Source organism: Leucoraja erinacea, chromosome 4 (assembly GCF_028641065.1).
Source record: "Leucoraja erinacea ecotype New England chromosome 4, Leri_hhj_1, whole genome shotgun sequence".
Lineage (NCBI taxonomy): Eukaryota > Metazoa > Chordata > Chondrichthyes > Rajiformes > Rajidae > Leucoraja > Leucoraja erinaceus.
In genome coordinates, this window is record NC_073380.1 from 37,746,484 (window position 1) to 37,758,640 (window position 12,157).

The 12,157-nt window shown below is 42.4% G+C and overlaps 1 protein-coding gene across 2 annotated transcripts in view; it reads right to left on the minus strand.

The window, feature by feature from the left end:
- Positions 1–12,157, minus strand: part of tgs1 (trimethylguanosine synthase 1) — a 72,322-nt gene that overhangs the window by 48,991 nt on the left and 11,174 nt on the right. For both annotated transcript variants that reach the window (XM_055634057.1, XM_055634056.1), the window contains exons 2-3: positions 5,555–5,616; positions 2,820–2,983 (exon numbers count right to left, since the gene is read on the minus strand). In XM_055634057.1, the coding sequence (XP_055490032.1) occupies positions 2,820–2,983; positions 5,555–5,616 (226 nt within the window). The remainder of the gene's footprint in view (positions 1–2,819; positions 2,984–5,554; positions 5,617–12,157) is intronic.

Below are 12,157 nucleotides of genomic sequence, written 5' to 3' on the forward strand. Positions count from 1 at the left end.
AGGGTGGTGAATCTGTGGAATTATTTGCCACAGAGGCTTGGGAGGCAAAGTCAGTGGATATATTTAAGGCAGAAATAGATAGATTCTTGATTAGTACAGTGTCAGAGGTTATGAGGATAAGGCAGGAGAATGGGGTTACGAGGGAGAGATAGATCAGCCATGATTGAATGGCGAGTAGACTTGATGGGCCGAACGGCCTAATTTTACTCCTATCACATGATCTTATAATAATGTAAGAAATTATCCGTGCATTATCTAGTAATAAAATACCTTAAATTTTCTGTCAGCTTTTGAGCCTTTATAAATCAGAGCATTGAGTATAGAAGCTGGGATGTAATGTTAAAATTGTACAAGGCATTAGTGAGACCAAATCTGGAGTATGGTGTACAATTTTGGTCACCCAATTATAGGAAGGATGTCAACAAAATAGAGAGAGTACAGAGGAGATTTACTAGAATGTTGCCTGGGTTTCAACAACTAAGTTACAGAGAAAGGTTGAATAAGTTAGGTCTTTATTCTCTGGAGTGCAGAAGGTTAAGGGGGTACTTGATAGAGATCTTTAAAATGATGAGAGGGATAGACAGAGTTGATGTGGACAAGCTTTTCCCTTTGAAAATAGGGAAGATTCAAACAAGAGGACATGACTTCAGAATTAAGGGACAGAAGTTTAGGGGTAACATGAGGGGGAACTTCTTTACTCAGAGAGTGGTAGCGGAGTGGAATGAGCTTCCAGTGGAAGTGGTGGAGACAGGTTCGTTGGTATCATTTAAAAATAAATTGGATAGGCATATGGATGAGAAGTGAATGGAGGGTTATGGTATGAGTGCAGGCAGGTGGGACTAAGGGGAAAAAGTTGTTTGGCACGGACTTGTAGGGCCGAGATGGCCTGTTTCCGTGCTGTAATTGTTATATGGTTATAATCCTAATATTCTTTATTTATTTATTTACTTAATTCTTTATTTCGAACAGAATAAAAGAGTAAAAAGCAAGTGTGAAACAGGATACAAAAACCAAAACAAGAATATCTATAAAGTGTCATAAACAATATCTATAAATAAATGAAATTGTATATGTCCGAAAAGGAGCAGGAAGAAGCCAAAGCTTATTAATTCCCACCCCTTATTCAACTGCTTATAATTATCTTATACAAATTTAGCAGCTATATGTACACCATATGTACACCAGCAGCTATATGTATACCAAATTATTTACATTTATACACTAATCAAATATTTACAAAGCCATACAAAAAAAGAGAAAAAATAAAATAAAAAGCCCTCATATACTATACAGTATTTCTTAATCATATATACAACCCATCACCCTATAATCACCCTTCCCAATACAATCAGTATAACAAATATCCCACTCACAATCACCTATCCACATCCCAATATCCTTTAAAAAAAGTGTTTTTGTACATCTTTTTAAACTGAATTATGTTTGTGCTAAGTTTTGTCTCCTGTTCCAGATCATTCCACAAATTCACCCCACAGATTGCAATGCACATACTTTTAAGAGTTGTTCTGACATTGAGTTTTTTTAAATTATGTTCCCCTCTCAAATTATACCCACCCTGTCTTTCCATAGACAGTTTTTGTATATTTCTTGGAAGTAAATTATTTCTTGCTTTGTACATGATTTACGCAGTCTTAAATTTAACCAGATCAGTGAACTTCAGTGTATGTGACTTTAAGAATAATAAATTGGTATGTTCAATATATCCAACGTTATTGATAATTCTTATTGCTCTTTTTCTGCAATGTGCATAACGGCTGTAAGTTGGTTTTGTAGGTGTTACCCCATATCTCCACACAGTAACTCGGATATGGCAATCTGAGTGTTTTATGTATTGTGAACGATGAGAAGGCCTACCGGGAGGAGGTGGCTGATCTAGCACTCTGGTGTCAGGATAACAGCCTCCTCTTGAACATCAAAAAAATTAATGAGCTGATCATGGACTTTAGGAGGGCACATCATCCGAGGACGTACACACCATTGAGGATAAATGGGGATCCTGTGGATAGGGTGAGTGACTTTAAATATCTGGGAGTCCACATCTCTGAGGATATGACATGGACATCACACGCCGCAGCACTCGTGAGTAAGGCAAGGCAGCGCCTTTACCACCTCAGGCAATTGAGGAAATTCAGTGTCTCCGAGGATCCTCCAGTGCTTCTACGCAGCGGCTGTGGAAATCATCTTGTCCGGAAATATTACCATCTGGTTTGGGAATTGCTCTGCCCAGGACAAGAAGGCTCTGCAGAGAGTAGTGCGTTCGGCCGAATGCACTATGGGAACTTCACTCGCCCCCCTGCAGGAACTATACATCCGGAGATGCAACTCCAGAGCCAATAAAATCATAGGAGACCCTTTCCATCCCTGCAACGGAGTGTTCCAGCTGCTACGGTCAGGCAAACGCCTCCATTGCCATGCTGTGAGAACGGAGAGGTTGAGAAGGAGTTTCTTCCCAGAGGCCATTCGGACTGTAAACTCCTATCTCATCAGGGACTAACTTTACTGAACCTTTTTCCTTCCGCCCACAATATTTAACATGTAAAAGAATGTGATTCTGTTTGGTTGTTTGTTTGTTTGTCTTTTTGCACAAAGTCCGCAAGCATTGCCACTTTTCATTTCACTGCACATCTCGTAGGTGTATGTGACGAATAGACTTGATTTGACTTGACATACAGAGTATGTAATGATTTGTGGTCTTGATGGAAAAGCAAAACAATAATATATTTCAAGAATGTAAACATCCAATACTATTTGCAAATGTTTTCACAAAGACATAAAATATATAAGGGTATTTTCCTTACCGTTGGTTGCCAATAATTTGATGAACTACCAAACTGCAGAGGTAGACCCATATTTGCCATCAACTCTGACTCGCTATCCAATTCATTTTCCTCTTGCATCTCTGCAGTATTAACACTGGATTCATCATCAAAATTTGATTCTTCTTCACTTTTTTCAACAATATCTAAAAATATCAATTAACAAATGCATTCATTATTAATCATTCCATGGATCAAACAGGCTGTGCCATTGAGAAATATTGAAAAAATTGAAAAAAAAATTCTCTGTTCAGTGTTCCAAGAATTCCATGTTTATCTTTAGTAATGCAAATGCCAAAGGCAAATTTTAATGATCGAGAATCAGAGAATCACGAGAATCAATCTTTCCACATTCACTAACATATCAACCGATAAACCCACCCCAAACTCAAAACTGAGTGCTGAAAATGTTATTAACTTTCAATCATAGGGACAACTAATTTTGATCAATGCTCTAACATATCTGTGCTTAACAGATTTGGCACAAGGGATAATGATTGAAGAGCTTTCCATCTTATACATTCTAATTATAATTCGGCTCACGTTATATCGGGCTACAAAGTGAAATGGCAGTATCGCTCATAAGAAAGCATCCTATCGAAATACATCACAACTGATTAGGCAACAACTCTGCCCAAGACTGCAAGAAATTGTAGAGTTATGAATATAGCCCAGTCCATCACACAAACCAGTCTCCCACACCATCAACTCCATCGACACTTCACACTGCCTTGGAAGGACCATTTACACTGCATCATTCCATCTTCCCCCTCTCCCATCAATTTGAAGGCTTGAAAGGATATATCACCAGATTCAGGAATGCCTTCTTCAACATTGTTGTCAGCCTATTGAACAGTCTTCCACAAGCTAGAGAGTAGTCCCGAAATACCACCTACCTCATTGCAGGCCTTGTACTTTTTGTATCAGCAAGTTTTTTCTGCAAGTCTAATGCTATAACACTGCAACGGTATCTTCTGCAAACTGTCATTTTTCCTTTGCAATGCATGTTGTACTTCCACGTGGCTTGATTATACTTGTGCATAGTATTGTTTAGCAACGTTTTTTACTGTATCGCAGTACATGTGACAATACTAAACCAACACTAATGTCAATTGATCTAAAATACCCAAAATAATCACACTGGGCTTGGATTTGGAGAAAAAAAATCACTATAATAGGTTGAAGGATAGACCAGTCTGGAGGAAATATATATTGGCAGGACACAAAAAATCTCAAGTATATGGACGATCTTTAGTCCAGGATTCTGGGGCATAAACCTGGCCTCCACAATCAGCACATCCTTTCCATGGGTAAAACAAGACTTGAAAAATTATTGCAGAATCATTTTTCACTGGTCCAGTGCATCTCAGAAGTGTTGTGAGTGTCGTAGCTGCTCACACCAATTAAAACAAATATTTAATAAGAAAGACGTTTGAAGCATTTCCTTTAAGAAACCCCTTCAAATATGCCCAATTATACAAATGTCCTTTGTACTCATTTCTTAATTGCACCTCCTCAGGGTTGGAACCAATAGTTCCAGGGAATAATAGTGACATTGGAACAGGGTTAAAGAATAGGCCAAAATTCTTGAAGGATATTTGACAAGTTTTTTTAAATAAAAGACAATGTCAATATATAGCAAGACCAACAAGGGGCCGTTTTAGACTTTATGGTAGGGAATAAGGTTGGGCAAGATTAACTAATAATAATAATAATAATAATAATAATAATAATACATTTAATTTTATAGCACTTTTCTAAGACTCAAAAGTCGCTTTACAATAGTAACAGACAATAGCAAACTAGAAGTGAGTGTGAGAATTTTGTTTATCGTGACAAATCACATGATTCCATGCATTTTTCGGAATACTGAACTCGCTTATAGGGATATAATAATCTTCTGAAGGCTGTGTGCAGTTAGATACTGCAAATCCAAGTGCTACAACCCTTGTTTTTCACAGTGGGTTTCATTGACGGCTGAAAACACGTCATTTGTAAGAAAATGAACCAACCTCACATCCTTAGTTAAGAGAGTTAAAAGTTGTGAGTAGTCAGTTAAATTGGTGTTGGTTCAATATTTGTGGTAAGGAAGTGGAAGTTGGTGTCCTCATAAAGCCAAAGTGTCAAAGCAGAAGCGTCAGAAATGGCTGTTGTAGTATCACAAAATGTATGGCTGTTTTAAACTTGGACTTTAGCAATTTCAGGGAATTTGTATCCTTTTAGCCAGTATTTTCATCCACCCCAAAAGTACCTAAACACACAGTACAGCATTAACAAACTTCCCTACAAGTAGTGCAAGTGAGATATTCGATAATTTTTAAAATTAACAAAAGAAAGCAATACAACATAGACAAAGCAACACAATATACCTGTAGCTGCCAGGTTCACCCGTTTGGTCTTTAACAAAGAAATTGCTATTGTTCTGCACATCTCCCTACCATTTCTCCTTTACAGAAAGTTAACATGTTTTCTCTCTTTCCAGTTCTGACGAAGGGATCTCAAACCTAAAATAGTAACTTTCTCTTTCCACAGATCTGCTGAGTATTTCCAGCAATTTCTGTTTTTCTGCCAGATAACTTTGTTTAACATAATGCCACTGAAGAAAATATTCCAGAAATCCTAAACATAAAAAAAGAGATAAAAACACTGTCGGGAAAAAGCACAAAAAAATTACTATAGGTAATCTTTATAGTTTAATCAAATATTTAATGACTTACCTCCATAATCTTCGTGGGTATAAAAGGCTCCCTTTAATCCCATCCGATAAAGCTCTCGATCACTGAAAGAAATTCGAGACAAGTTCAGTGCAGAAATATATTGCGTATGTTTTTCGCAGGTCTTAATTCTTATCTCATTGTTATTGTCTGGAAGCATATTTCTGATTGGATTCTGTGGGGAATATCAACAAAACTGTCACTGTCAGCTACTTCAGGATTTACACGTGCAAATGCAAGTCCTGAGATTGCCCGCAGCAGTTAGCCACTAAAACACCATTTGTATACCAATGCTGCACTCATGAAATTTAACTGTAAAGCAGCAATTTGAGCAGTTTTGTTCTGTATTTACATTTTAAATACTATATAAACAAGGTATAAAAAGACAGATATTACCACACATTTAGAAAAATAGGTGCAGGAGTTGGCCATTCAGCCCTTCTAGCCAGCACTGCCAATCAATATGACCATGGCTGATCATATAAAATCAGTACCCCGTTCCTGCTTTTTCCCCTTATCCCTTGATTCCTTTAGCCTGAAGAGCTAAATCTAATTCTCTCTTGAAAACATCCCGTGAATTGGCCTCCACTGCCTTCTGTGGCAGAGAATTCCACAGATTCACAACTCTATGAGTGAAGAAGATTTTCCTCATCTCAGTCCTAAATGGCCTACCCTGTATTCTTAAACTGTGACCCCTGATTCTGGACTTCCCCAACATTGGGAAAATTTTTCCTGCATCTAGCCTGTCCAATCCTTTAAGAATTGTATATGTTTCTATAAGATTCCCTCTCATCCTTCTAAATTCAGGTGAATACAAGCCCAGTCGACCCATTCTTTCATCATATGTCAACCCCGCCATCCCGGAAATTAACCTGGTGAACATCTATAGCAAAAATGTCCTTCCTCCAAATTAGGAGATCAAAATTGCACACGATACTCCAGGTGCTATCTCACCATGGCCCTGTACAACTGCAGAAGGACCTCCTTACTCCTAAACTCAAATCCTCTCGCAATGAGGGGCAACATGCCATTAGCTTTCTTCATTGCCTGCTGTAATCGGGTGGCAGCCTCGCCAGCAGTTGAAAGTCCTTTCACCCTTTAAATTTTTTTTAGTATGTCACAAAGTATGTTTTAAAGGTTTTTCAGTCTTTTGTATGTGGGGGAAGTGGGGGGAAACCGTTTCCCAGTCACCTGTTCAAGGATGCGTCTTTTCTCTGAGTCGCATCTTTGACCCCCCCCCCCCCCCCCTTTGCGGCCTACCAACTGGATTGGCACAGCCTTTCCTACTGGAGACCGGCCGGAGCTTCAGCAGCACTGAATTCCATCACGGAGCGGGACGATGCTTTACCGGGGATTGCCATGTTGAAGCTCCCGAGTGTTGTTTAACACCGTGGAACTGTGGTTTGCGGAGCCTCCAGCCGCGCTGACTTTAACATCGCGGAGTCCTGTGATCTTTTGCTGGGGGTCGCCAGTGTTGAATCTCCGCCCGGCTAGGCCTGTGGAGTTTGAAAGCCGATTCACGATTCAGAAACTCTAAGTCGCTGAATGTGTTTTTCCGTTCCGATGCTGGAGCTCCGATCATCCTGGCGAGAGGGCCTGAAAATCAGGCCAGATGGCGGTGACTGCGGAGGGCTCAAAGGCCCCAACTACAGGTGAACAAAGAGGAAGATGACTGAACTTTATTGCCTTCCCTCACAGTGGGAAACATTGATTCCGCTGTGTAGGAGCGTTTATGTTAAATCCTTTCTTGTATTGTGTTCTTTTTATTCGTTTGGCTGTATAGTAACTCAAATCTCACTGTACCAATTGGTGCATGTGACAATAATGTAACTTGAACTTGAACTTACTGGAATGCTTACTTTCAGTGACTGATGTACAAGCACACACAGGTCGCGTTGCACCACCCCTTTTCCTCACACCATTCAGATAATAATCAGCCTTCCTGTTCTTGCCACCAAAGTGGATAACCTCACATGTATCCACATTATACTGCATCTGCCATGCATCTGCCCACTCACCCAACCTATCCAAGTCACCCTGCAGCCTCATAGCATCTTCATTGCAGCTCACACTGCCACTCAGCTTTTGTGTCATCGGCAAATTTAGACATGTCACATTTAATTCCCTCATCTAAATCATTAATATATATTGTAAATAATTGGGAGTCCCAGCACCGAGCCTTGCGGCACCCCACTAGTCATTGCCTGCCATTCTGAAAAGGTCCTGATAATTCCTACTCTTTGCTTCCTGGCTGCCAACCAGTTCTTTATCCATGACAACACCCTACCTCCAATACCATGTGCTCTAATTTTACACACTAATCTCTTGTATTTGACTGGAGTCCAATTCAGCTACAATTTCTTGGATTTACTTTGGAGAGTATATTTGCGAGTGAGCATGAAAGTACCAGCACAAGCATGCCCCACATTCAACGTTCGACAGTTCTGGCTTAGCCACTGGTTATTAAAATTGTTTTTTAACTGTCAGTGGATAAGAGGTGTTTTTTAATCTCAGTGCGCAACAATCACAAAATCTGCTACATATTCATGTGACAGAGAAAGCCTTGCATAGTGCAGGGGTTTGCTATCAAGAACACCTCCAGGTGGTTTCTGCTACCTTTGAGAGAAAGGCTCAGTCCAGTGTCAAAATCTTTCAGAAGTCAGCAGAAAGTATAAAACCCATCCCTTTGTTTAATTTGCTCAGCGATGTTCCAAATATCAGATGCACATAATCAGAAAAATTGACTTTGAGAAATTTGCAGATGATGGCACAAGGAATAAATACGGCGCTAGATTTGAGTAATAGTAAGAACTGGACTAATTGGGACCCGTTGGGTCCCAGTCACACGGGAGGCCTGGTCCTCCAATGCAACCCATTCCCCAATGCAATATTCTACCATGGTGTGGGAGAGGGGGTGGTGTGGGGGAGGGAGGGGTGTGGGTGGGGGGGAGCTGGGGGGGGGATGTGGGGGGGGGTGTGTGGTGTGGGGGGGGGGATGTGGGGGGGGGGGGATGGTGTGGGGGAGGGGGGGTTGTGGTGATGTGGGGGTGGGGGGTGGGGGTTGGTGGTGTGGGGGGAGGGGGTGGTGTGGGGGGAGGGGGGGTGGTGGAAGAGGGGGGTGGCGTGGGGAGGGTGGTGTGGGGGTAGGGGGTGGTGTGGGGGAGGGGGGCGGTGTGGTGTGCGGGAGGGGGGGGGTGTGGGTTGGGGGGGGGGGGGTGGGTGGGGGAGGGGGGGTGGGTGGGGGGGTAGCATGGGATGGTGGGGGGGGGGCGGGAAGGGGGGGGGGTGTGTGCGGTGTGTGCGGGGTGTGTGCGGAGGAGGGGGAGGGGGCAGTAGGGGATGCCTGAGGGGAGGAGGGACTCCACTCAGCAGCCACCGGCCGCGGCACCACACAGCGACTTTCCCGATTCCACACAACGACTTTCCCGACTCCACACAGCGACTTTCCCAACTACACTCTTGCGGACTCAATCAGCACTTGTGGACTCGGCCCTGCCTCCGGGGCTTTATTCTCCAGCGGGTGCCGGAAGGGGCATTACCTTCATGGTGATTGACATGCGAGAAGACCAATCCGCTGATCTCACGATTTTTTAAACCTTCATAACTTTTGAAATTTTCCATCGATCGGAACAAAACTTGGTACATTTGGAGGAGAGGAGAACGCCGAGTACCCTTTATCCTGGCGATAAAGGGTACCGTTTTTGCACAATTTAAAAAAAAAAAGGCAAACAGCAAAAATTGGTCAAGATGAGTTTTAGTAATAGTATAGATAGGAGAAGATAGATTATGTTCAAGAAACAGAGGGATGAGATGAAAACCAATATCCTAAAAATAGCAATATAAATGGCTTCAAGTTGGGAAAAGGGGAAGTACAACGGGATCTGGGGGGTCCTTGTTCATCAGTCTATGAAAGTAAGCATGCAGGTACAGCAGGCAGTGAAGAAAGCGAATGGCATGTTGGCCTTTATAACAAGAGGAATCGAATATAGGAGCAAAGAGGTCCTTCTGCAGTTGTACAGAGCCCTAGTGAGACCACACCTGGAGCATTGTGTGCAGTTTTCGGGAATTTGAGGAAGGACATTCTTGCTATTGAGGGAGTGCAGCGTAGGTTTACAAGGTTAATTCCCGGGATGGCGGGACTGTCATATGCTGAGAGAATGGAGCAGCTGGGCTTGTACACTCTGGAGTTTAGAAGGATGAGAGTGGAACTCATTGAAACATATAAGATTTTTAAGGGTTTGGACACGCTAGAGGCAGGAAACATGTTCCCGATGTTGGGGGAGTCCTGAACCAGGGGCCACAGTTTAAGAATAAGGTGTAAGCCTTTTAGAACGGAGACGAGGAAACACTTTTTCTCACAGAGAGTTGTGAGTCTATGGAATTCTCTGCCTCAGAGGGCGATGGAGGCAGGTTCTCTGGATGCTTTCAAGAGAGAGCTAGATAGGGCTCTAAAAAATAGCAGTCATGGGATATGGGGAGAAGGCAGGAACGGGGTACTGATTGGGGATGATCAGCCATGATCACATTGAATGGCGGAGCTGGCTCAAAGGGCAGAATGGCCTACTCCTGCACCTATTGTGTATTGTCTATAAATGAAAATAATGTTCAGAATACGGCTCTGATTACTGTTCTTAGGCACTCAAAGTTCATAGTCTTATCATATGTAGCAGGTTTGCTAACAGACAAAACATTGATTTGTCCACTCTGACAGTTTGTGGCATGGTAGTAACTATGACCAAAGCAGTAACTTTCTGTAAGGAATATCAAAGCAAACACCATGTCTCTGCTTATAGTCATCACTCTTTATAGGGATGGATTCATCCACAATTGGATGAACTTTATGAAACTGAGGTGTTTGGGGGTGGGGGTTGCATAGTGTAGGAATGGAAGGTTTTTGGAATATCAACCCAGAAATAGGCGTTCAAGCAATGCAGGATTGATTTCACAGGCCAGGAGGGGATGCTGAACAGGCACGGCAGTCATTGGAAGATCAGAATTGCAATTTTATTTATTTGAACTACAATTCCAATGCATTCACGCCCCAAATACATTTTTACTGACTACATTAAGTGGGCAAGGTGATCATAAAAGTTACCAAGGGGAATAAATGCAGGCTATGTTTTCAACATGGAATTCAGATTAGTTTACTGAGATACACACAAGGGTGTAATAAATTCCTTGTTCACTTTAGGCTAACAGAATAAACAGTATACATGGTATGGTACGACAATAAATACGATGACAAATGCAAAACAGCAGAATGTTGTAAAGATTGTAATGCACTCTGAAGTTGTGCAAAATAAATACTGAAACACAATCAATAGATAACCAAATGAGGTAGTTAAGAGTAAGACTACGTGACAGTGCCTCTGGGAACAGAGTGGTAAATGGTGACAGATTCAGGAGTATAATAGCAGTGGGGAAGAAGTTGTTCTTAGGTCTTGACATCAGGCTTTCAAGCTCCTTGACCTTCCCTCAGAAAGAAGAAGAGATAAGGGAATGGCCAGAGTGGCATGCTTCCTTGACGATACTTTCAGCCTTCCTAATGCAACGCACTGCAAAGACGAACCCAATGGAAGGAAGTGGTGAGCCTGTAATAGACTGGTGTTTACCACTCTCTGCAGATCAAAAAGCAGAATAGGTGCCACAGCAGATGAGATGCAGCCCTTCAGAATATTTTCTATTGCACATATGATGCCATGTATTGATCACCCATCAGCGTGAAAGGAGCAGATTAGGTTGTTGGTAATATGGATGCTACAGAACTTGAAGCTGTCAACCATCTTTGCAGCTGCAGCAAGATGGAGTGAAGCAGGTATGGGCTGGAATGAAAAAGATCACGGGTATGAAGCAGAAGGGCGGTACACTGCCTGATGGTGAACAGAGTCTGGCTGATGATCTGAACAGATTTTTCAACAGATTTGACTGCCCAACACAATCTCAGCCTCCCCCACCTGGTCTGCTGACCGTTGATGCTTCCTCACCATCTCCCCTCCCTCTCTCCAATACTCCTGAGATGTCATCTGCACGGGGTCCCCCCTTCCCACCTACTACTACACCACCAGCCCTACCTATGACTCTTCATACTGCGCAGGTCAAGATGATGCTGGACAGACTGAAGCCAGGGAAAGCAGTGGGGCCCGATGACATCAGCCCAAGGCTACTGAAGACTTGCTCCTCAGAGCTGTGTGGTATCCTAACACACCTGTTCAACCTGAGCTTGCGTCTACAGAAGGTCCCAAGGCTGTGGAAAACATCTTGCCTGGTACCTGTCCCAAAGAAGACCTATCCCACTCACCACAATGACTACAGACCAGTAGCGCTCACTTCACATATTATGAAGACATTTGAGAGACTTGTCCTCTCCTACCTCAGGACTAGTGTGTCAACTCAAATGGATCCTTTACAGTTTGCATATCAGCTCAACATCAGTGTCGATGATGCCCTTATTTACATGCTGCAGAGGGCGTACACACATCTGGACATCCCTGATGCATCTGTAAGAATTACATTCTTTGACTTCTCTAGCGCTTTTAACACAATTCAGCCTCGACTGCTAGGGGAGAAGATGGAGAAGATGAAGGTGGATCCATTAATGGTACAGTG